At 38.3% G+C, this 26,312-nt stretch overlaps 1 protein-coding gene across 1 annotated transcript in view; it reads right to left on the minus strand.

Moving 5' to 3' along the window:
• Nucleotides 1-304: 304 nt before the first annotated feature.
• LOC134220656 (14-3-3 protein epsilon) overlaps nucleotides 305-26,312 on the minus strand; it is a 63,120-nt gene continuing 37,112 nt past the window's right edge. Inside the window, exons 2-5 of the mRNA XM_062699760.1 lie at nucleotides 11,014-11,168; nucleotides 10,630-10,944; nucleotides 10,378-10,558; nucleotides 305-3,562 (exon numbers count right to left, since the gene is read on the minus strand). Coding sequence (XP_062555744.1) covers nucleotides 3,501-3,562; nucleotides 10,378-10,558; nucleotides 10,630-10,944; nucleotides 11,014-11,168 — 713 coding nt within the window. The 3' untranslated portion in view covers nucleotides 305-3,500. The remainder of the gene's footprint in view (nucleotides 3,563-10,377; nucleotides 10,559-10,629; nucleotides 10,945-11,013; nucleotides 11,169-26,312) is intronic.

Consider the following 26,312-nt stretch of genomic DNA (forward strand, 5'->3'; position numbering starts at 1 on the left):
GATCGGAAGTGGGGATGGGTCAGCCACACACTACGTAGGGGCCGAAACAAAAACTGTTAACAAGCATTAGACTGGAACCCAGCGGGACATCGCAGCAGAGGTAGACCCAGAGGCTCATGGCGGCGAAGCCTCAATAAATAAATAAAAGAAGTCGACCGAAATCTTACCTGGCAACAGGTTAAAGCGATAGCTGGACATCGCTCAAGATAGAGATCTTTCAAGTCGGCTCCTTGCACCACCGGAGGTTTACAGGACCCATAAGTAAGTAAGATAAAAACTATGCTTCGGATAAAAGTAAAACATATTGTTTTTTTTTTCTTAGAGCTTTATTTTTCGATATTTTCCTTTTTCTGCTTGCATGTATGTTGTTGCTGTTTTTGTTGGATGATTTTTTTTTGTTTCTGTCGATTCCGCGTAAATGTATATTAATTTATTCACTATTGTGGTTTTCATCATGCTCAACCCTCTTTTATCTTGCTTCGTAACTTGTATATTGTTGTTGCCGTTAATTGTTTACGCCATTATTTTATCCTTGCTTTTGTTTCTGCGGATAATGAAAATGCTCTTTCTTTCTCTAAATTTGTGTGTAATCTCTTGATTTTTTTTATTAACTGGCTCCGATTTCATGTTCTTCGTCGAATTAAATTACGTTTTCTGTTGCTGATGCTGTGTGAATTCTTTTTATTTTATACCGATTATAGCATTTTTTCCATGTACATTGATTTTATTTTATTAAATTTCTTCGAATAGTAAAACTTAAAACGAAAAAATAAAACCTTTTTCTCTTCGCGCGCGCAAAATACTTTCGTTAATTGGATGTTTCCTTCCGTGTTAGTCTTTCATTGTGTGTATGTGTTTCACGTTTTTTGTTTTCATGAGAAATTTGATTAACTGCTGTTCGTGGTGAATTGCGAGCGTTTTTTTTTTACTTTATCTGGTGGAAACCTAAAAAGGAACATAAGATTACCAAAACAAAACCTGTACCGAACATTGAAGAGGAAACAAAAGTTTTTTTTTTGTTTTCGATTGTTTTTATATGCTCTGAAACCGATCGAATTGTGCGACTTAACAAACATCGCCAGATTCCGGATCAATAGAAACAAACGAGAAGAATAAGTTGGAAAATGTCGAGATTCTACTAAACGTTTTGGAAGTGCTGATTCGTTTCTAATGGTTATAACGTTTTGTGTATGGATGTTTCATCTAAGTAATTCACTTACTAGCGCATTTTGTTCTGTACTTGTAGGATTCAGTTGTTTTTGCTTCAAGTTTAAGTAGTTTTGCATGGGTCTCTTTATTTCAATTAAGTTATCTTTAAATTTATACCTCTACTCATAATAATCAATAGGTTTTTCTTGTTTTCTTTTAATAATTATTATTCTGTTATTTTTACCGCCTTAAATTTAATTCGGAAATTGATACGTCGGGTGTTTGCTATCTCTTGCGTTTGGTTTCCTTGTGAATGAAAATGGAAGTAGGAACGGACAACTGAAAGAGGAAAGTAATTCTGTAGGTGTACCCTGGGAAAAGAAATAGGATTTTATTGAGGTTGGGTGTGGGTGAGGATCAAGATGGATTTGGGAACATCAAGTATAGTTTAGGCTATGAGAAAAACACACGTAAATACAGATTTAGTAGCAATTCAAAAGCTGCATCCAATGGCTACTACTAGAAACATTTTTTTCCAATATAATTTGCTGATTAAAACATAGCTTGCATTTCTTCAAAAGACGTGATCAATGATCATTCGTTTATTTTGTTGTTGATTCGTCATTAGTTGGTGTGTAGTTCTCGTCATAAATGTTATCCTTCTTGTTCAAAATCGTCAGAATGTGTAAGTCGTCGAGAGTGTGATAATAAATGCAATGACTTTGTTTATGTTCGATAATTCCCTAGACTGATGGTTCCGTAATTTCCTAGTTAATCGGTCAGATTCGACAAACACTTTTTCGCACTTTTCCCTTAAGTTGTTCTCGAAGGATATTTATACGTTCGAAGTGAAAGGATTGTGCCGATTTTATCCGCTTCATTTTCCCTTTCTCCTTGTGTTATGAAGGTTTGTGCTCCTTTTTACCGCGTTACCCAATGGAACGGATAATATCGGCGTCTCCCAACACGTGGAAGGTAATTAATATTCATCACACTCATTTCCCTGCATTAGTTAGAGTTTGGTACGTTCACTTTCAGCCTTGAAAGGTTCAATGAAATGGCAGGCAATACAATAAAAAATGGGAAAAGCAACAGTGTGCGATAAAAGAAACCAGCGGCCAAGTGTTTTGTGATGATATATTTTTATGGTTAACATCTATAGATAACGCTAACGTTAAAGGATTGGTTTTCAAGCCATGCGCGGGGCGGAAGGCATCGAATGAATGGAAACATAAAAATGTGTTTCGACTTCAAAGACTGGGGATATTCGAAATGCAGGATTTCACGCAATACCACAAACAATGGAAAACCGGCGACTACCAACCCCACCGAGTCAATTCCCTTGTCTAGCAGCAGAACACAGAATACTCTAGGGAATTGATGAAATCGGAATACTGATAATACTTACACAAGACTCCCGCAAAAACATTGCATCGACTCCGGTGGGGAACCGCCAGGTCATTTTCCTGGAAATTCGCTTTCACAATTAAAGGAATGTTTAGCAAATATAACAATTTGAAATTTGCTACTTTCCTGCCCTGCCCTCTCCCTGAACCACGACTTTTCCCAAAGTCGAAACACCGCACAAGACGAATGCAAGTTGAAAACGGTTAAAGACACTCCTCCGTTAATAATATAGCTTCCCCTATTATACTTCCTCCTCCTCTTTTATCTGCTGCTGCTCTTTTGTTACCTTCTTTTAATTTAGATTCCATTTTTATTCTTTTTTGCGGATTGCTCCTTTTTATTTTTTATTAATATATATTGACAAAAACAATACACATTCAATGGATGATGATTTTCTGTTTTCTCTTTATACACCACTCAGCTGATTTTTTGTAGCTTTTTTACTAGTAGTAGTTGTAGTAATCAATATGCTCTAATACGCTGCTTTTGTTTCTTTTTTGATGTAGTAGTAGTAAGTATCTGTGTCTGCTTGTTTGTGTGTAATTTGGTGTGCAAATTGCCATTTATTGGTCATTCAAACTCCTAAATCCAGATGTTGCCAGAGAGAAAGATGAGTGACGTGCGACGGATATTGAACAGGGGGACACTTTCCCTCTGTACCGAATTTTGTTTCTTCTTAATTGCGTTTTCCCAGTAAGATTTCGACATTTTGTAGCTGCTTTTGTTTCACTCTCTCGCTCATCGCGTACTTGTTGCTCTCTTCGGTTCTATTTGGGGTGTGTTTGTCTGCTTCCTGTTTTGTTGTGGAGTGTGTTTATGTGTATGCTGTAGTATTTTCTTTTTTTCTTTGTTGTTTTCTTATGTATAGCTTATTTAATAATGCTTAATCTTATTTTCTTTAATTAATAAAATAAATTCACACATAAAAGGGGTCGCGTAACAAATTACGAAACGTCCTGATCTTCGACGTCCTGAACCACTTGTTCTCGCTGTTCACCCCCTTCACCTGTAAAAAAGTAAGAAAAATAGTAATAATTAGAATATATATTGTTCCCACGAAAACTAAGTGTTGATGAGAGGGAAACAGAATATAATTATGAATGTTGTACGTAAAACAAATAACTAAAAATGGCTTAAAAAACGAATCATAGTTCAATTTTATATTTTCAAATTAATTATTTCCAGAAACTAGTATAAGCATATCGTTTATGGAACGTTGGCAGATCTCACACAGAACGAGGTATAAATATCAATTGGGATACAAAAAGTAGTAAAAATCAATGGAATAATAGAAACTTTCAAATCTGAACTGTAAGACAATCTTCAACCATACATTTGCATTCAATTCCATGACTTTCTGATCTGTATCGGAACTGGCACATAGTAGTCTATATATGCTAATCCACCCATGCCTATTCGTCATTGTATTCTTATCTTATCTCGAACCTAATAATTACACGGTATAGCCAGAACGCTTAACAAGCTCGTTCACGCGCGGCTTTTTACAATTACCTACCTAAAACCAACAAAGCGAAGTGGTAATCATACTGCATAACAGCTGTTGAATCCTTCGTTTCAGCAGTGCCCGCTCTCATAATATTGATGAAGCAACAAACGCACGAGGAAAATTATATAGATCATATGGAGTAGCATCTTAATTACAGTTCATAATTTATATTTACATGATCGAGAATCAATTGAACCCACTCTATTGGGATTACAGTAATTACTTTTTGACTTGCAGTTGTTTTCAAACCAACGATGTTTTTTTTCCTTTCTCGTATACTAAATATACATAAAGGCTATAATGATCACTCCAAAACAAAATATTTGATAGAAGGCGCAGATATCCATAGTGTTATATACCAATCGACTCAGCTCGACGAATTGAGGTGATGTCTGTTATGTGTGTGTCGAATTTCTCGTATTAAGTTCCATTAGACGGGGAGTTTGCTATTGATAGTTGGCCAGATTGGGCTGAGAGATCAGAAGTTATGGCCAAAATACTATTTTTAATACGTATTTTTATACGTTTTTTTTGCACGAAAAAGGCACCAACACCGCTAGGAGGATAGATCGATTTTTTTTTCATTGATAGCTTTACGTTTCTCTATTTGTAAAGATAACAATGCTATTGAAGCGTGGTTGACGCTTTGAATTTGATCGTCGAAGATACGCTGTATGTGTGGTCAAACCTCCATGAGTCGATATCGACTCATGGAAGCAAATTGTCATATTTTAACAAATCTGGGTGACTGTGATGGTCCCGCCAAAGAGCTTCCAATGATTTTCTACTCGATATTACCAGAGTCGTTGGTCCCTTCAATGTCGACTCATGGAGGTTTGAGTGTAGTTGAATACACTTTTTGTTTTTGGGACAATTTAGATAACTCCTTGCGGTATCGCCGAGATGAGCCGACCTAGGATGCTGGGTCATTAGGCCGAATGAGAACCGGGGAGTGAGAAATGAAAAACGAAAAAAGGAAGAAGGAAGAATGAAGAAGAAAGATAGAAGAAAGAGGGAAGACGGGAGAAAGAAGGTAGAATGAAGAAGAAAGAAGTAAGAGGGAAGAAGAAAGATGGAAGGAAGAAGAAGGAAGAATGAAGAAGGAAGATGGAAAAATGAATAAGGAAGAATGAAAAAAGAAGAAGGAAGAAGAATGAAGAAGGATGAAGGAAGAATGAAAATTGAAGAAGGAAGAATGCTGAGGGAAGGAGTAAGAAAGAAGAAAGGAAGGAATACAGAAGAAGGAAGAAGGCAGAAGGAAAAAGGAAGAAGGTGGAAGGAAGAAGGCTGGAGGAAGGAGGAAAGAACAATGAAGCAGGAAGAAAGAAGAAGGGAGAAGAAATGAAGAATAAGGAATAAGGAAGAATATAGAAGGGGGAAAAAGGTGAAGAATGAAAATCGAAGAAGAAAGAAGGAATAATTGAGAAAGAAGTAGAATAAAAGGAAGAAACAAGAAGAAAGCAAGAAGCAACAGAAAGAAAGAAGCAACAAGGAAGGAAGAAAAAAAAGAAGGATAAACAAAGAAGGAAGAATGAAAACAGGAAAAAAGAAGAAGAAAGTAGAAAGAGGAAAGGTGGGGAAAAGAAGAAAAAAGAAAGAAAAGCGGAAGAAGGAAGAAGAAAGAAGGAAAAACAAAGAAGAAGAATGAAAGAGGAAGAAGAAGGAAGCGCGAAAAAGAAAAAAAATGGAAGGAAGCGCTTATGTCAAATGGCCTTCGTCCTAATGGCCTGGCACCCCAGCCTAGGGCTGCAAGTTTCGTTAATAAAGACAAAATACTCCTTGTGGAAGATTATTAGCAAGACGGCGACCCAGGTCACAAAGCAAATATTTTTCAGTCCCCTCCCGATATGAACCCATTAGATTTTTTTTGTTTGATCATAGGGGAACTGTTCCATTTTCCATCTCACTGAACATATATTCATCTCATCGCAAAACAAAGAAACACAGCACCAATCTCGTCGCTTCTTTTTGCTAACATACGTGCTCACTGGTGAAAAAATCACAAAAATAAGAAACAAACCAAATTTCTTTTCATTGGTTTGTTTTCGATGTTATGGAAATAGGAGCTATGGGATGAAGTGCCGAACCGTTCCCCTACATGTTATCAACTCGGAAGGACTGTAAAATCAATATTTATGATTTTTTTTCTTGGAGATAACACAAGATTTTGACGTTTCAAGCATTTCTAAGACATTTGGCATAAAAAAAGATTTCCCCCCCTTGGAAAATTTTTTCGTGTTCCGAAACATTCAAATTTTAACCGGTTAAACACTTAACGAAGTCCGATTGAGCTGAAATTTTGCATAGGAACTTGTTTCGAAGAGATGAAACTTTTGAGCACTACCCGGTTTTCAAATTCGAAAAGTCGATTTTTGTTGGCACTCAATTGGCATATAGGCACTCTATTGGATATAGTTGATTGGATCAATTTGGTGAGATTGTTTCAATATGTTTTTTATATGATTCCAAAATTAAATGCGCGCTGGATTAAAAAAATCCGGAAGTTTGTTTATGGATCCATTATCCAATTGATACATAAACAGGCGGGGCTTATTGCTAGTGAAAGTGACCTCGGACTGGACGTGAGTTACCAGGCAGTCTGAAATGGGTCACTGGAGCTGCAGTAGAGCTAGCACCTTCTAACTCCCGGGCTAAAGCTGACTTTATTAAAGACAGCTTTCTTCCATAATACCACTGCCGGACAGTGGGGGTTAGATTGAAGATACACACACACTCTATTGGATATAGTTGACACATGACGCTATGAGGAACCTCGACCCCGCAGGTGGTTAAGGCGTGATTTTTGCAAAAGTTGGAACAGCTTGGATGTGGCAGAGTGGGGGATGCGTCTCTGGATGCGATCCCGGAGGACCGAGTTTGCCCATTAGTTTGTTAAAATGGAACACGAGGCAATTCGAAAACTTCACTTGTGACTACCACAACCTTCGCGGTTGAATAATTTTTTTTCTTTCTTACTTTTTCTGGCAACATAAATGTTCCAAATGTGTTGCCTAAATCGAATGGGGTCTGTTTCAAAAACATTTTTTCTAAAATTTCAGATAATTTAAGAACATAACGGCGTAGTCGAAAAATGGCTACCCTTGTTGGCATTGGTAAAGTCACGAGAAGGACATAAAGAAGTGAGAAAACGAGCAAATCAACTTTTCAAGACACTGACAGTGAGGGAAAAATAGTTATCGTCAAACGGGGTGACTTGCAACAGCTTCAAGTTTCTCTCTCAATAATTCTGAATTAAAAGGATTTATTCATTCTACTAGTACATGATACTTTGAATGTGCCCTAATATTAGTGATTAGACATATAATCAGACATATAACAATAAAAATATGAAAATAATATCAAAATGATGGGTGTTGTAAGCCACCCCTACTGCGGGGTGACTTGCAACACTTCATCGAATTCAATCATAACATGTTTTAGAACAACTTAAGGTGGTTATACAACAAAGCCACAAATCAGCCACAAACAATTTTTTTAGTGATTTTTCAAGAGCACGAATTGAGAAAACCTCAATGCCCATAGGTATGAAACATCCGTAGATCGTTTGCTTACTCATGCTTAACAATCGACTTTAATTTCAGCATTGTACAAAAATTATAACGCTAGATTTGAACTTTTGACAATAGGAGTAGAAAATCGTGTGGTGAATTTGAAATTCACCACATGGCTTGATTGTATAATCACCTTAATCATAGTAATTTTTCATGCTGGGTCATTCTTCATCACTGCACTGTCAATGCAGGGGCCTTACTTGAGGGATCCCCTCCTTTTATTCGGATTTTTGTACGATTTCTACGGATCGATTGATATTTTTAAGTCATCGGTTTGAAAGTGCTTTATGTCGGTTTAAGAATGGTGTGCACCATCACCATTCCCTGGATAGTTGTTTTTAAAACGGTTATCCTTTCTTTCCCCGCCATCTAAATTACCACGATTATGTTAAGATCATTATTTTGAAAAGGCATTTCCGCAGCAAGCAGCAAAACATCCACAAGTGTTGGATCTTCTTGGGGATTCAACACTGTTTGACCACCGTAAGTCTTAGTTTTACTGTTTTCTGTATAAGGATAATGTAAAATTGTTGTTAGGGACAAATCGTACCGCCAAGCAGCTTCCTGGCTAAACAATTTGTTTATAACTTCTACCGCTGCCTTCATCAAAGTTTTCTTTGAAAATTAACATACATGTGACTTCCTGCAAGTTTCTTGTAGTTTCGCGGCGTGGTGAAGGAATTCTGTAACATAAATTCAATGCTACTTTGAAAGAAAAAATGTTTGAATCAGCAGTTTTCGAAAAATAAAACTATCGTGTATCAGCTGTTGCAAGTCACCCCGCAGGGGGACAAATTAAAAAAAAGTTGATATTTCAAAAACAAACAATTTTCTTATTTTATAGTTTTTACGGAATTACATACATAGTTAGGTACTGTTACTGGAGAGGGGATCGATTTTGGTGAAATAATTTTCAGTTTGCTACACGAACTTTCGATTTACGACGTTCGACTTTCAATTAACAAAACAGTTTCACAAAATAATACAAAAAAAACAACAGTGAGCGATATTTTCACCTAAATACCAACTAGGCACAACAAATACAGTGTAAACTAGGGATGCGTGATGACATAGGTCAATGTTTAGGTATATTTTTATTGTAAAAAAACAAAAACTTGTGGAAAACCCAAGTGTTGCAAGTCACCCCGTTTGACGGTACTGCAACGCTGCAAATATTGAAAATTAGTTGTCCCTGGTTTCTGTATCTTGCTTTTTGAAATATGTGCTTATGTTCTGATAGCGTGGTGTAGTTTAAGAGCATCCATAAATTACGTAACGCTCAGAGGGGGAAGGAGGGTTTCCCGGAGTGTGACCGGGGTTGTAAATATTCGGCAGCACTGGATGAATAAATGGCCAATTTCTGCGTTACGTAATTAATGGATCTTCCCTTTCGAAATTGGATTCAAACGGATTTCACTTTAAAGCAAATACACGATTCTAGTAAAACGACATGGAAACAGGTTCTACCTACCTACAGAGAAAGGTAATAACACCGCTGAATTGATGAATTAGAGCTTTTACTATGCTACAAGTAGGGTCCCACTTTCTGCTAATGTTGAATAGAAGTAATTGATTGATATCTTTTACCTATGATATGCAACAATTTGAACAGCTTTGCATTAAGACTATAGCTAATTGATATTGAACACCAAAATGTTCCACAGCGTCATGTGGTTTGTATGAATTCAGTTTCTGTTTGATTAAGTAATAAAAAAACATGATAGTACGATGTACGAGTAATTGCAAGCGACGTAATTCCATTTATCGAATTCGTTATCATATATTTGTACATTTGTGGCGACTACGAAAGTTGTGCCGCATAGCTGTTGTTGTTCGCATAACAGTTCTATGTAAATAGGAAGTCAAGCGAATCATGAGACGTTTATTCAAATAGAGCCGCCAATGTTTGCTGTGTCGTCGAGTTTTGGGAGTTCGGTTGACGTAACTAATTTATATCCACATAGTAAATGTGCAAGACGTCATATTGTTAATTACATAGACGTTCAGAATCAACTTACAACAGCGGAACAGCTTGTAACACCTTAAAACAAACTTCCTATTTTCTGAGTTTAACAAATACTATTTCGAAAATTTGTATTAGGCTGCACATTTAGTTTGTTAAACAAGGTGGCGAAAAGTAAAACGAATGAGAAGTTGTTTAAATTGTGTTAGAAATCTAATGTTGATTTCTAGTTTACATATAAAACTACCACAAATAGCTTGCACCACTACATTTTCATTTAGTCTCTTGAAAATGCCTTTGTTTTCGCTGCCGTTCACGAAAACCAAGTCCTATCCAAGTCGAGTCATGTACGAGACACTGAAGACGGCCTTACTGTTGAGGTCGAAATACGTATCAGTCAAGATACAATTAAGTGGTAGAATTCAATGGGATTGTACAAACTCGTCTTATGACAGATGAAGACATTCCACTAAAAAGCTCAAAATAATTTTCTTAATCCTATCCAATGTTGGCAACATGTCCGATATTTTCATGTTGTCAAAATCAAATGATTTTGTCTTTCTTATACAACAAGGTTTTTATGATACTCCATATTTGTTAGTGATTCATCAGTGCATCTGTTATTTAAAGTTTCTAAACATGACTCATCGCCCAAGTGACGAAACGTAGTTACCACTAGCTTGATTATGTAAAATAAAAAGTAATGAACCATCACGTACTGTTAATTTGAAACCTCTTTATGACAACAAAGACGTCTAAAAATCAATTCGAACACTCACCGTCACCCTGCATATCGGATGTCCATAATGTAAGGTTGTCCCGCAACAGCTGCATGATTAACGTAGAGTCTTTGTAGCTTTCCTCGCTGAGGGTGTCCAGCTCCGCAATTGCATCGTCGAACGCTGCTTTCGCTAGGCGGCAGGCACGGTCCGGCGAGTTCAGGATTTCGTAGTAGAATACCTGAAGTAATACAAAAGAAATGGCATTCTTATCGTTTTTCCCGACGCAAAAGATGCCCGCGAGATACTCACTGAAAAGTTGAGAGCGAGTCCCAGCCGGATGGGGTGCGTCGGTGGAAGGTCAGTCATTGCGATGTCACTGGCGGCCTTGTACGCGACAAGCGAATTTTCGGCGGCGTCTTTACGGTCGTTTCCGGTGGCGAACTCGGCTAGGTAGCGGTGATAGTCACCCTTCATTTTGTAATAGAATACTTTACTCTCGCCGGTCGTCGCACACGGGATCAGATGTTTGTCGAGCACTTCCAGAATGTCGGAGCAGATGTCGCGCAATTCCTTCTCGACCTGTGAGCGGTAGTTTTTGATCATCTCCAGCTTCTCCTCGACGCCCTGCGGGAAAAAAATCACGGTTATTGAATACACAGAATATATTTATTTTCAGGGTAGCAAAAATCCAACCTTGTTCTCTTCCTTTTGTTCAATGGAGGAGATTATCCGCCAGGAGGCGCGTCGTGCTCCGATAACATTTTTGTAGGCAACCGACAGGAGATTCCTCTCCTCAACTGTGAGTTCAACATCCATGGAAGCAACCTTCTTCATTGCTTCCACCATTTCTGCAGAAAAAAGGAGAAATAAATCGATCAGTTTGATATATTTATTATGTGTTTGGGAAAAAATTGTATGGCATCGTTTTCTATATGAGTTTAGCTGTTCATCTTTTCTACCCGTTTGTGAAAATATGTGGCGGAATGTTGACGGAATTTGCCTTCAGGGAATGTCGAGGCAACCACCGTATGGCAAGTAGAGATGATATATATCTAGGAACTTTTTTCAAATAGGCGTAACTGTATTTGACCTTGAAATTTGAAACGACTCCTACTCTCTCCATTCAGCAGATTTCGTTCAACTGACGTTACTACGTGATAGATCGCAATCTATTCTTTCTGTTCGGTACAATAGCTGACCAAAATAGCTTGAATTAAGAGCAGAATCGGAATTCTAAAAATCAAGGTCAGAATCAATTACGCCCATTTGAAAAAAGTTCCTAGATATGTTTGTTCTGAAGAACGGTATGCGAGGAAAATACGTGGACAGTAAGTTTACTCAACCAATGTCGAATTTTGTTACATAGCATATTATGTATGTTTTCTTGCACTGGTATAGCCAAATGTTTATGGGACCTTGCTTTCAGATTATTAAATAATTCCGGTAGAGACCAATTCATTTTATATGAGCAGTCATAATAGCATTACTTGCCTTGCAAAAATAAATGTTCAGTAATAGATGAGGATTGAAGAACCCCTTATTTCATCTAGCTCTTTCTTTAAGAGCCGTATCAAAATTATTTAATGGATCGGAAACAATGACTTATTAACCAATAAGTACGGTACTGGAGAATAAAAGGCATTTTTTTAAGGTTTACTGGCGGGACTCTGAATAGAGTAGAAACCTCTGCACCAGGCCTTTGATGATACCGTAGCATAATTCCATTCGAAGCAGTTTGCCAGCCGTACACGGAACATGTCGTCCAAGAAGACGCTGTTGCAACTGAATCAGAGGGATTTACGTTCATAAATAGTCAGAGAGGTCTCATGCTAACTAACATCGTAATAGTTTAAAGTCATTTTTGTCATTTTCTTGTCAGATTCAAGTTATTGAGCCAGTTTTTATGCTATTTATACGTCTATTGTCATTGTACGCGCTCAAAATCGACCGAAGCAGTTTATCCGATTTACATGTTGCCCAATGCTTCATCGTAGAAACTGAGCCGGAAGTTTTTATTTTCATCAAGGGCCCGTACACATATTACGTAAGCATTTATGGGGGGAGGGGGGGTCCGTCATTTTCTTACGCACCATATAAATAAAAAATCATTTGTATGAAAAAAAATCTTACATGGCGGGAGGGGGGGTCGAAAAACCCAGAAAAAATGCTTACGTAATATGTGTACGACCCCCAAGGATAAGAAAGTGTTCAATCTCCGATTTATAAAAAATGACAAGTTAATAACTTCTGAAGCAGTTTTCCAGCCGTACAAGGATCATGTCGTCCATTAAGACACTGTTGAACTGGCTTAAAAGACATTACATTTACAACTCTTATAGATACTCTCTCCCATTATCTCATTCCTAATCATATAGATTTTTTTAAATCTAGATTAATTACACATGAATTAATGAAATGAACATCTGATGACATTTTTCCAGATTTTTTTTTGTATAATTTCAAGAAATTCCCGACTTTTTCCCGCATTTCCCGATTTACTCACTGACCACCCTGATTTAGCGACCAAGGCTGATAAAAAAAGGCCCTAGCGTGACCTTCAGTCCAAACTCTTGGACGAATCGAATCAAATACGCGTCAAAGACGCCAAACTCATCTCCCGTCTCCCAGATTAATTACGTCCAGATATACTTTTTAGTAAGAGAATGGTTAGGTATGAAACCAATAAAAGAATAACATTTCCCGGTGCTCATCGGAGTGAGGAGGTGGATAACCGCAAAAATGTATTTGTGAGCCGTTAAGGCAGCCATTGGGGCCCTCCTTAGCCGTGCGACAAAGCAAGACCATGCTGAGGGTGGCTGGGTTCGATTCCCGGGGCCTCGGGTAAATTGCCTCGACTTCCCTGGGCATAAAAGTATCATCGTGTTAGCCTCATGATATACGAATGCAAAAATGGTAACCTGGCTTAGAAACCTCGCAGTTAATAACTGTGGAAGTGCTTAATGAACACTAAGCTGCGAGACGGCTCTGTCCCGGTGTGAGGATGTAATGCCAATAAGAAGAAGAAGAAGGCAGCCATTCGTAGACGTATGATTGCCAATCCGGAGATGGCGAGTTCAATTTTCGGTCCGGTGTAGGATGTTTTCGGGTTGGAAACTTTCTCGACACCCTGGGCACAGTGTATCCATTGTAGCTACTTGCCACACAAGATACATTCTCATGCAATGGCGCGCATTGAAAAGCTTTCAATTAATAACTGAGGCAGTGCTAAGTGCTAAGTTCAAAAGCCGACCAAGTTCCAGATGGAATGTAGAGCCATTGAAGAAGAAGAAGAAGACATTTTTATTCTTAAGGTATAAGGTTTTACATCAAATAAACATAACCTCAAAAACTCAATCGAATGAACTCATTTTGACATTTATCGGTGGTAGGTTCATGTGGTTCATCCTATCTCCCGCAGCAAGCGGATGAACCTTTGTTTATATACAAACCACCGATACCTGTCACATATGGAAGGAATTCATCAGAACGCAGCCGTGGATTCATACGTGTGACGTCACGCTGTGAAACCAAATTCTTCTTCTTCTTGATTCTGGGTGACAAGTTTCACAGTTTCACTTGCCAGGAGTAAGGGCCAGTTGCCAAGACTATATCAGGGTGGCCACTGAAATTCGATTTTCAAATTCCCGGTTTTTCCCGCTTTTCCCGATAAATTTTGTCAAATTTTCCCGGTTTTTATTTTACTTGAAAACTTTTTGAACTTTAATTAGGTGTTTTATTTTCTGACCAAACCGGGGGTCAATTTTATATCGAAGCAACTGATAAGATTTGTAACGAACCTTTGAAATAAATTCATTAAATTATCAACAATGTGTTATGCGAAATGCTTTGATCAACAGTCACACTGAATTGTGTGCTTGGTTTATATGTAATGTAGTTAGTGTCAACTGGCCCTTTATCAATGTACCACCATCGGGGGTGACAATGGGTCATCGCTCTTACCGGCAGTCTGGAGGTCGTACAGCAAAATCGTGCAAAAAGGTCTCTTATATTTTATTATTCTTGCCCTCGGATACATTCAATATATTTTACAAGCATTCTAAGTAGTTGAAACAGTGACCCATTCTCACCCCCATTTGGCCCATTGTCACCCCCGATGACGGTACTAATACCACATTAGCACCTAATTACAATTTATTTTTTCCTCAGTTACAAAACATTCGTACTTTTTTTTCTTGATTGAAATTCTGACAGATCCAATGGACATTTCAAGGTAGTCTAGTGTGGTTCTGTTTTCTTTGAGCATAATGTTCACAAAAAGCATTGAAATTTGAATTCATGATACCTATTTAGATGGCAACTTTTCGTTTATTTTTTTTTTTTTATTATTTTTCTTTAGAAAATCAAAAATCCAAAGTAGCCCGGAGTCAAAACAAACGACGGTATCTTAAAGTATAGTCGAAATATTTTTAATGTTCAGCTCTCGGTTTGATCTTATACAGACTACATATTTAAAAACATATATTTCTGGATAACTGATGTGGCTTTTCAAATTATCGCACAATTATGTGAGCAAATACGGTTGCGCATAATCATGCGCGTCAATTTGAACATTATTTAAAAGATAAAATCATTTGTAACTTGAGCAATCCTAAGTATACTACGATACTGCTTTATGATAGCGTGCATTGGATATGCGACCCACCTAGCACAATCCCATAATGCTTGCGACCCACCAGCACCATTGGTATCCATTGATTTTGTAAAATTGGATAAAAATGAGTTCGCGTTAGATTGGACAAATTATAATAAATTTCTTTATATCATTGTATTTGTCAAAAATCTGCCATTTTTTTGGATTGGATATGGGTTGTATTTGAATTGAAATTGAATTGAATTGGGATTGGATTTGGATTGGATTTGAAATTTATTCAGATTGAATTTGAATTGGATTTCGATTTGATGAGGATTGGATTTGGATTGGATTTGAATTAGATTTGGATTGGATTTGAATTAGATTTGGATTGGATTTTAAATAGATTTGGATTTGATTTAGATCGGATTCGAATTGGATTAGGATTGGTTTTGGATTGGGTTTGGGGGCTTACATTTGGATTGTATAAGACTTCTTTCCACTTGCCCAAATATCGTATAACAAAAAAGGCCGTTGACCTCGTCATGTTTGTTGTTCTTTAATCATCCAATCATTGGTTAGATCCTAATTCAAAATCTTCTATATAATAAAAATGAAATGGTCTGTGTTCGTATCCGCATAACTCGAGAACGCCTGGATGGATTTTATTCATTATTTCAGCAACTACATTCGTTATAGTTTCCGACAGGTTTATATGATATTTCCTTAGTCGAAAATCATAAGTAAAGTTAAGTAAATCGTGAAAAACTAAAATAAAGATTCGTATACAAATTTTGCATGGGCACTTCACGACGCGCATTTTCGTCTACTATGCAGGACAACGTCTGCCGGGTCAACTAGTATGGAATAGATTTGTGGGACGAAATAGTAACAAAATTATAAATTAAGATTTGTCTTTCGCGACCCACCTCTGAACAGCCCACGACCCCCCTGGGGGTCGCGACCCACAGTTTGGGAACCTTTGGACTAGACAGAACAAGAAATGAATTGCGATAATGAGGAGGTGCATGCATTGCAGAAAATGTATATTTATTACATTCTGTCACCTAATTAGTGAGTAGTATTGTATTTATTTTATTTGTTTGTATAATACCTAAATCTTTATTTTAAAGCTTTGTAGCTGACCCTCAGGCAAATATGTGTCTCATTGTGTCTGCTGAAAGAATCGGGTCTATCGGCACCTTCCGCAATCGCAACAAAGACATAATTCACTCTTATAAAATAAATAAAATTAAATCGATGTTTTTAACTTAGAGAACTTAGAAATGAAAAAGTAAAGCAGTGTATAACCTCATCGAAGTTAGTGGCACTGATTTTCTAGAAAAATCACACAATTATGAAACAACTTATTTGAACACAGGTTTCACTCGAAGACTTGTTTGTGATCTACATACCTAATTATTTTGTTTTCTAAACAAAAATTAAGCACATTTCGAGCAATCAGAACATACGATTAGTAATTGATTCAATTTTACATGTTAGCTTTCTAGGATATTATTTTCTTTTTTCAGTGTTCTATCCATTAAAATAAAATATTGAATTTATTATTGAAAAGTTTGAAAGTTTCCCCATTTTCAAAGAATTGGATCATATGTAACAAGTCTTTCACCATCATAAACTTTTATTACATTAGGTTGGTTGTGGAAAACAACAAATCAGCTTAAATCATATAATTCAGATGGAATGCGACTGAGTAATTATTATTGAATACTTAATCTTTTTGTTATCCCAACTACATTAAAAACTTTGAAGAGTTTTGAATGTAACTTAACGAAAATTTATTTTTTCCCGGTACATGTCCTGAATTCCCGGTTTTTCCCGCTTTTTTTCCCGGTGACTTCAATTTCCCGTCTTTTTCCCGCTTTTCCCGTTTTTCCCGGTTCGGTGGCCACCCTGCTATATGCCCTGTTGCTTCGATCGTCTGACCACAGCTGAGGGTTCCTATAAATCCAAAGCTGCATCCTTCACGAACTCCACGATTTTCTGATATTCGCGTACGCTGTTCGTTTTGAATATTTCGATCACGTTGTTGTATTGTTGTATGGAGTATTTTACGCGTACGTTTCGGTATTTTTCGCAGTGCAGAATTAAGTGTTCTGCTGTTTCAATCTGATTGCATTCGTCGCAGGTTGGGTTGTCTACTAATTTCATTTTGTATCTCCATGCTTTTGACCAGTCATGACCGGTTATCAGGCGATTAAGTAATCGAACTTGTTGTCCGTTTAGCTTTAGACCACTAAACCATGGTTTTGATCTGAAATCTTGTTGGATTTGGATTTTGTCCCTTTTCAATAGCAGGGCTGGTAGTGATCAATGCTGCTCAAAATAGTGACCTTAGTGACCAACACTGGTGAAAAAAGGGACCAAATAGTGACTTTCATCTGCAGAAAAAGTGACCAAATAGTGACTTTTAATCGCATTTGCAGTGATAGAAATGGACTTTTATTTAAAGTTAAAAAGGCTGAAACAAATAATTTTCAAAAATTATGTCTCCCCCTAATATCTTTTGGTCGAAAATTTCAATTTGAATGGGCAATAAATTCCAAAAAAATATGAATTGCCAAAACATTATTCAACAAATCCGATGAAAAGGAAATTGACAAGTGAAATTTGATAAGTTTGTTTTATTTGATTCTTTTTAATATTTTTTTAAATTTTCCACTCCCTTCACCTCTGGAAAAGCACAACTTTGAGGCAAGTCATACAGAATAATGTGCAATAATGTTTATTATGGATTCGAACTTATTCGGAAAATCTTCGCTTGTGTTCAAAAATAGCACTTTTTTATGGCAGAAATTTATATATAAATTTATTTTTAGACATAGATTTAATTCGACTCACATAGTTTATAAATCTGAAACCCAAAAATTATTTCAAACCCTAAAGAATTTTTTCAGAACTTTAAAAATCCTAAACAAGAAGTCCGAACTACCAACCAATAAATTACCGATTTTCCTCGATAGAATATCCTAAGTTTATGCAGTTTCAAATGCTTAAATCAGAATATATTTTGAAAAATTCATAAGTATTTATCTGAGCAGATGTCGATTCATTTTGCTCCTTACAGAAACAATAATCTTTCTATGGGGATCCCTTACACACTAAGTTTTTATTTCTGCAGCTCGGCAAAAATTCGCGCAGCCGTGTGCCCAGCACGTACTGATGCAGAGTGGCAAATTTTTCCGTTTTGATTTAAAAATGAATATTTTTATTTTATTTTTCAAAATATATAGGTGTATGTTATAAAAAAAACTGAAAAGCTTGTTTGTTTTGGGTATGCACTAATGAGCATTAGAGCAAGCCCTCGCTCACTAATGATTTCCCCGAAACAACAGGAAATGTGTCTAAAATTAAAAAGATCAATCTGAATGATCAACAGTTTAAAACCTCTATTAAAAACTGTTAAACTCTACACTTTATCAATTAATAAAGTGTAGAGTTTAACAGTTTTTAAAAGAGGTTTTTAAAACTCAGCCGAGTCAGCTATTGGCTTTGTGAATATATTTAGATCCTCAATCCGCTGTGCCCATTCTGCGTTCATTACTATATACCCAATCATAAACTGTGACACAAAACCTCTTCAATTGATTGCTGTTGAAAATCTAATGACAACACCGAGATTCACAGCGAAAAAAAGCCAAAAAGTACTAAAACCACTTGACCACTTAGGTCATTTTTTTAAATTCGTCATTTCGTGTCCGTCGTGAATAAAGCATCTTTCGACGAATAAAGTTTCAATTTTTCAACATTTTTTCTTATTTCACGACGTTGCTCACGGAACATAGTCAAAAGTATCAAAATAGTTAAAAATAGTTACTTTTTCCCAGAAAAAGTGACTTTAGTGACTTGAGGTCGAAAAAAGAGACTTTTTAGTGACTGACCCGAAAAAAGTGACCAAGTCACTAAAAAGTGACCCGCTACCAGGCCTGCAATAGCGTAATCCTTGCACCTTTTGTCTATTTTTAATGATTTTCGGCGTTTCAGGATACAGTACACATCCTTGTATGATATTATATTATCCGGTATCGGCTGATCGTTCGTAGTGCTTTCCTTTACCAGTTGATCTGCGATCTCGTTACCACTCACTCCTATGTGGTCGGTATCCACTGCATCGAAACACTCCACTCTGCTGTTAATTGTTTTAACCATTGTTAACCCTTTCCCGCCCACGACTTTTTTCAAAGATTTCAATAGGAAGGAATCATCTTTGAGAAAAATGCTAGAACAAAAGTTATTTGGCATAGCCAAAATTAGTGGAAAACGAAAAAAAGTTTTTGATTGTAAATCAATAGTTAATTGATTGTTTTCAATAGTTTCACTATTTGTACTCAAAATTGATTATATTTCCAGTCTAATGGAACCATAAAGATGTGTCCAATATTCCTTTTTGTTGTTGAAACAATTCGATGAAGGTTAGAAGGTGCAAAATTTGATGGTGCACCACAGACACCATGGGCGGGAGAAGGTTAAAACTTCGTCTAGTAATTCTTCTCGTTCCTGTTGATCTCTCGCTGCTTCCAGAATCTCACAAGCCGATTGCGAGTCCGTGTAGATTACAGAACCCGACAATTGTTCTTTCGATATAATATCCATATCCTCCAATTCCACATGACTGTCATGTCTTCGAGGCGTCCGTGAAGACTGTTCTGCGTCCCTTGTAGGTGCCGTTAAATGCAAACAGAACTAGTTTTTTCAAGTGTTTAGGGTTCGTGTTTCCTTAAGGTCTGAGCGAAGGGTTTTCCGTTAAAAAAGCAGACTGGCAACAATGGAGAAGAAACTCATCACTCGTGCAGTGGATCAACGAGAGAAAAACATCAGCGTCGACCAATCACGGAATAGGGAGATTAAAATTAAAAACCCGACTTAATCCACCTACAGTGAACGCAACCCTTCTTACACTTTTGAATGATTGTGTGTGCCCAGTGCATATTACAATTTCTATGCATATGACCTTCAATTGAATGTAAAATAACTGATATTATCATGCTTTTAACGATTTCAAAATAAAAACCCAGATTAATCCACCTAACGGTGATGGCGCCTTTCTCGCGCAAAAAGGTAATAAATGTAGCCTTTACGCTTACACCTCGATGATGTACAAGAAAGGCAAAACAGTTACACCGTCTAATGTTATGATAGAAAATTTACACTACTAGACGACAGATGGCGCTGCCAAAAGTTTCTCGAATTTCCTATGTTCGAAGTTTGACTTTCGGACAATTTCATAGTACTATGAAACTGAACGAAGAGCATACTTACGCCTAAATGCGTGCAACACGAGCATCTTTATAGTGCGATGAAACTCTTAATGGGAAGCCACGGATAAAATATTCATAGATGCAAGGCATTTTTATTGTTCTATGTGACTATGTCTCATCACTATTTTAATATTATATATTTTTTGCAATTTGCAATTATTATGAAATTCAATAGTGATCAACAGCGTTTTAGTCTCTGTCGGATGCAACTTGTTGCAAGAAAATCGTTCAAGAGTTTCTATGTGAAAATTTGGCTAATGTTTTTTATGGCATTTTGTGCACACACACACGCACACACATACACACACACACATACGCACACACGGACAGACAGCAGCAGGGGGGGCAGCAGGGACAGCAGGAACAGCATGATGTCCAAGGGCTTGACGACCCCTCCCCAGCTGTCTGCGAGTCAGGGAGAACTGCCTAGGGCGTGGTGGGATTTAGCAGTGGGCTCTGCTAAAATCCTCCCAAAAACCACAAGTGCCCGTAAGCGGACTCTATCAAAGCGACTGTGTGCCGCTTCAAAAGCACAAGCCCAGGGAGGGAGTGCCAACTGGCATGTGGAGTGTCCCTACTTCGGTAGGGTAGTGCGTGAGCTGCTTCGGCAGGGAGCGAGTGATCTGTTTGTGCTGAGGCAGGAGTGTCATAGCGAGTCGCCGCCGCTATGGCCACCTCGAAGCGCAGCAGAAGTCTGAGTATGGACTGCACATGCTAAGGTAAGAGTGTCGTAGCGTAGTATCGTTGATTAGTCCCCACATACCGCTATCGACACCTCGAGGCATGGCAGTGGAGTGTTAGAATAAGTTGTGGAGTGTACCTACTTCGGTAGGGTAGCGCGTGAGCTGCTTCGGCAGGAGTGAGTGATCTGGTTGTGCTGAGGCAGGAGTGTCATAGCGTGTCTCCGCCGCTATTGTCACCTCAAAGCGCAGCAGAAGTCTGAGTATGGACTGCACATGCTGAGGCAGGAGTCGAGGTATCCCATCGACACCTCGAGGCATTGCAGTGGAGTGTTAGAGTGAGCACCCGAAAAGGGTCACATGGAGCGAATGGTCTTTGGAGAAGCTGCTTCGGCGGCAGGGTAGCAGTGGGTTGTACCCACACACCTACAGTTGTGCACATGTGGTGCATGGGGAGTGTCCCTGCTTCGGCAGGGTAGCGTATGGTCTGCTTCGGCAGTGGTGTGATTGATCTGCTCGTGCTGAGGCAGAGTGTCGTAGCGCAATATCTGTAGGCACAGGCAGTTACCGCTATTGACACCTCGAGGCATGGCAGCGGAGCGTCCGGGAGAGCATCCAAGTAAGACTCAAATGGAGTGAATGGGGTGCGAGCACCCAAGTCAGTCTCGCGTGGGACGAGTGCCTGTGTGAGCGATAATGAGTGAGTACGCTTAGTACTGCCGTCCCCCCAGAAGTAGTACTGCGAGGTAGTTCCTGGGGGAAACGATGGTGGAGCCCAAGGGAGTTTAGTCGGTATTACCGGTATGGTCGAGTCCGACACTCCAGTACACTTCCGTGTGGTAGTTTGGCAACTACAATGCACGTGTACTGGGTTAGTGTGTAAATGCATTCTCCCTTGTAAAAAAAAAAAAACACACACACACACGCACACACGGACAGACAGACATCGTACAGCACATCGAGCTGAGTCGAATGGTATATAACACTATGGATCTCCGGGACTTCTATCAAAAGTTCGAATTTGGAGTGAAATGATAGCCTTTCGGTACAACTTAGTTGTACGAGAAAGGCAAAAAGGGATATTTCTGGAAATTTAATAATTTTTAAAAAATACAAAAAGACTGCAGATTTGATTTGCCGCCTTAAATGGCAATATTACAGCTTCTGTTTAAGCCCAAAAGAGTTCAAATCGGGTCATTGACGGCTGAGATATTGGTGTGACAATTCTTCATTAGTAGTCTGGAAATATGTCTCATATTCGTATTTCACAGATATCTCTGAAACCGAATTTCCGATTGCAGAAAAAAATTAATGAGTCCAATGACAAAAACATAGCTTTCGTTTAAAGATAAAATCGCACAAATCGGTCCAAGGACGATTGAGATCTTGTTGGGACATATTTTACCAATGTGTGAAGTTGATACGTCTAATGCTTTATCTTCGTATTTCAGAGATATCTCCGGAACCCAATGTCTAATTGCAAAAACAAAATACAATGGGTTCAATGGCAAAGTCATAGCTTTCGTTTAAAGATAAAATCGTGCAAATTGGTTTACAGACGGCTGAGATATTCATGTGACATTATTCTGTTAGTTTTCTGAAAATGCACTTCATGTTCGTATTTCTCACATATCTCTGGAACCAAATGTCCGATTGCAAAAAAAAATGAACTCGTACAATGACAAAGTCATAGCTTTCGTTTAGTGTTAAAATCGTGCAAATCGGTCCACGGACGGCTGAGATCTTGATGTGAGATTTTTGTAACGCACACACATACGCACACACGCACACACACACACACATACATACATGTGCTCAGTTCGTCGAGCTGAGTTGATTGGTATATACGACTTGGGTCTCCGAGCCTCGGATAAAAAGTCGGTTTTTCAAGCGATCTTTATACCCTTCTTAGGGTGTAAGAAGGGTAAAAAACAGATGATTTAGGAATATGAAAACATGTGCGTTTTCTGGAACAACATTGGAAAATATCATAAAAGATGTATTGTACGAAGGTTACAAATAAGTAGGATTCGAGTGATGATCGTGGTGCTGATGAAGTAAGCATGTGAAATATAAAAGACAAATAAGACATATAAGTCAAATAAGACAAATAAGACAATTGAGATAAATAAGAGAAATAAGACATATAAGTCAAATAAGACATATAAGACAAATGAGATAAATAAGATAAATAAGAGAAATAAGTCAAAAAAAAACAAATGAGACAAATAATACAAAGACAAATGAGACAAATAAGACAAATGAGGCAAGTAAGACAGTTAAAACAAATAAGACAAATAATCCAAAGGAATTCTTGGAGTAATATCTGGACAAATCCTTGGACGAATATGCGGACGAATTCCTTGAAGACTATCCGGAGGAATATGTTTTTGCTGCTAAAAATATCATAAACCTGCGAAATGGGAATTGAAATTGTGATGCATTTTGAGCGGTATTTCCTCAATGCTTACGTTATGGATGTAGGCCCTTTTCACATGTCAGGCGAGAATCGGTGAATCCAACGCGGCTTTTCAATCCAAAACCAATGTTTGTATAGAGTTTGCATGGTCAGTCTGGAAGAAGTTGTTAAGTATCGAAAATTTCTCATAAATTTCTTCTAGTGCTTCAAGATGCAACCAAAATTAACTATGAAACATTGAAGACGGCCTTTCTGTTGGGGTCGATATACGTGTCTGTAAAATTACAATCATGTGATGGAATTAAATGGGATAGTAATAACCCATCTGTGTGTTCCAAGGCTCCCACCTTCTCCTATCGTGTGTCAGAGAAAAACTATTTTCTCCTAGTTCCAGTAGCATAGCACGACTATAACTCACCGCTCTACCCTTCATAAATGAGCACAAGTACATATTTCATTCCTCATTATTGTTACAATCTACTACAAAACAGTAGTGCCTGAGTGACTGGTCAGCCTCGGCGACAGTTTTTCATTTCATTCATACACCCATACAAGGAATTCTGAACTCGGTCATTGCTGCTACGTTCGCCATCATAGCCATCCCTCCAGCGAGGAAACACCCACTTGGGGGCAAAAGGAACTATCGTGTCGTTCAACGCGCACCGTAGTAGAACTCCCCGTTCCTGAGCAACGGTTCTATTCACCTATCTTCGAAACAAGCATGATTTGAGGGCATTGGAAAAGGATCACAAACTTGAGAATATTATGCAGCGTTCAGATCGACTTTTAAGCCCTACAGATCAGAAATCCCTTTGATTTTGTTGGAAATGTTGCTTTTTAACGGGATCTGTTAGGCATGTCAATTAACAGTTAAAATTCAATAACCCACTAAAACATTTTCAAAAAATTACGTAACATTGTGGAATATTTTGTTTGGCAATAACCACTGTATGTTACACGTGTTTGCGTGAGTATCCTGTATTCGATCAAAAAATGCATTCAAACAAACAACCTTTAAATCTGGGGAAAAAGTAATCAATTTGTAAAATAACTGTACTGCCCGTAAAAGCATAATTGTCCCATACAGATAGGAAATCAAGCCAGTATGAGTCAGTTATGCTGGCAGCGGTAGTCTAGCTATCCATCATTTCATCACCGCTTCCCTTACCACACCTTAGATATAGATACAGCTACTGCTTGATTTGCCTTATCGATAGCCGAGAAGCACATAAAGATATTGGAAGCATTCAATCAAGTGCATCAAATTTCGTGTTTAGATTTTACTCGCCGAACCATACGGACGACGACGACGACGGGCATGGTGGGCTTTTTTTCAGGTTCAGTAGTGCGATGATAGCAATTTTGAGTGCAGCAGAGCAAAGCAATTATCGGCGCAGTTCTGCCGTCACAAATTTCCTCTATCGGCACCACTCCCCGTTGATGCCTTATTCACACTATTGTTTGGCGCAGCAGCTAGTGGTTGTTGTTTGCTCAATGGAGCGGAAAATTGAGTGCAGAAAACGAGGGAAACAGTCTACATTATGCCGTTTGCCTAAAACTCGCTGGGTGAATTGCTAGAAACCCAAGATACTTAACAGCACCCATCAGAACACACGTCGTGTTCTCGATGACGGTTTGTAAAACAAGAAAAAAAATGTGCAGCTCATGTCAACGTTTGTTTCTCGACTAATCAATCGAAATAATGCATTGCTTCTCCAACCAAACAACAGGTGCATGGTGCACCTACAATACGCCGGTCGTCGCCGTACGAGTCTGAATTAATCATCAGCGTCAGCTGGATCAGATAACCTTGACGGCGACCTTGAACTTGCTTCCTGTAGTGCCATTAATTTGAGACATCGTCGATCTGTAGTTTCATTGTGCGAACAGATTGCAGATGAAATTGCTTAGATTAGGGTCGTGTGCGGGCACCAGGTCTCGTAAACTGAAGCGCCAAACCACTCAACAGTATCTACTATGTACCGCGACTGAACCGGTTGTTCGGGGTTCAAGTTGCGAATCAAGTTTTTGCTCTGCCCATCAGCGCGCTGCTACTGCCTGAGCACTCACACTCCGTGGACAGTTCGATTTGATTGCTTTCTAACCAAGGCGAAAGGAACGAGGAGCTATAGAAGAAACAGGGTAACAGATCTATCCCACTAGGTGGAAACCGTTCTTGTTTCACTAATCTTCTTATATGAGTGGAGAACGGTATTGTTTGAATAGCATAGGCCGATCACTTGGGAGCACGATGCCACCCGCTCCCGTTTGTGACTGTAGTGTGCAATTTGACATTATTGCACAAGAGTGTAGTGGTTGTATCTAGTTGACGTACAGCCGGAAGAATCGATATTACGAATACTAATCACTAGAGAAATGGCACCAACACAGAGACGATATTATGGAAAAAATACCTGTGTTGGAGTTTCTAGAGTAGGTGGAAGTGTAAGACTGCGAGGAAACCTTCTTCGAATAAAGCCCCTTCGAACGAATCGTGGGGAATAGCATGTAGAAGCCAGTATAAAATTATGAATGGCGTTGGGTTTGTTCATACACAACTTGAGGGCATTAATTTATGTTTTCAATTATTTAAAGAAAAGTATTGATTTCATCATTCCGGTAATAGTGGGAATTAATGATAGCAACACTGTTGTTGACGCAGTTTGCAGGAATATACCCGCGGAGCTGAATGCGCGGCAACCGATACACCCACCAACACATTTGTGATAAAACTACATCAACGGGTGGCATTCGGAAACCACGTTTTCAAATATTTTGGATATTTGGTTCTCAGGCTGTTTTTTTTTTTTTCAAATAGAAATGCAAACGAAAATATTTTGAGCATAATTAATAATCATACGAAACACACCCAATCCCCCCTTCCACCAAATAAATACGTAATTTAATTATTGCCCCATGATAGTCTTCTGGCATAATTGATTGACTGGACCTGAACCTATCGGTAGAATGCCATTCAAGAGTTGGTATTCGATAAGGACATAATACTAATACATGTCGATGAC

Source organism: Armigeres subalbatus, chromosome 3 (genome assembly GCF_024139115.2).
Source record: "Armigeres subalbatus isolate Guangzhou_Male chromosome 3, GZ_Asu_2, whole genome shotgun sequence".
Taxonomy (NCBI): Eukaryota; Metazoa; Arthropoda; class Insecta; order Diptera; family Culicidae; genus Armigeres; species Armigeres subalbatus.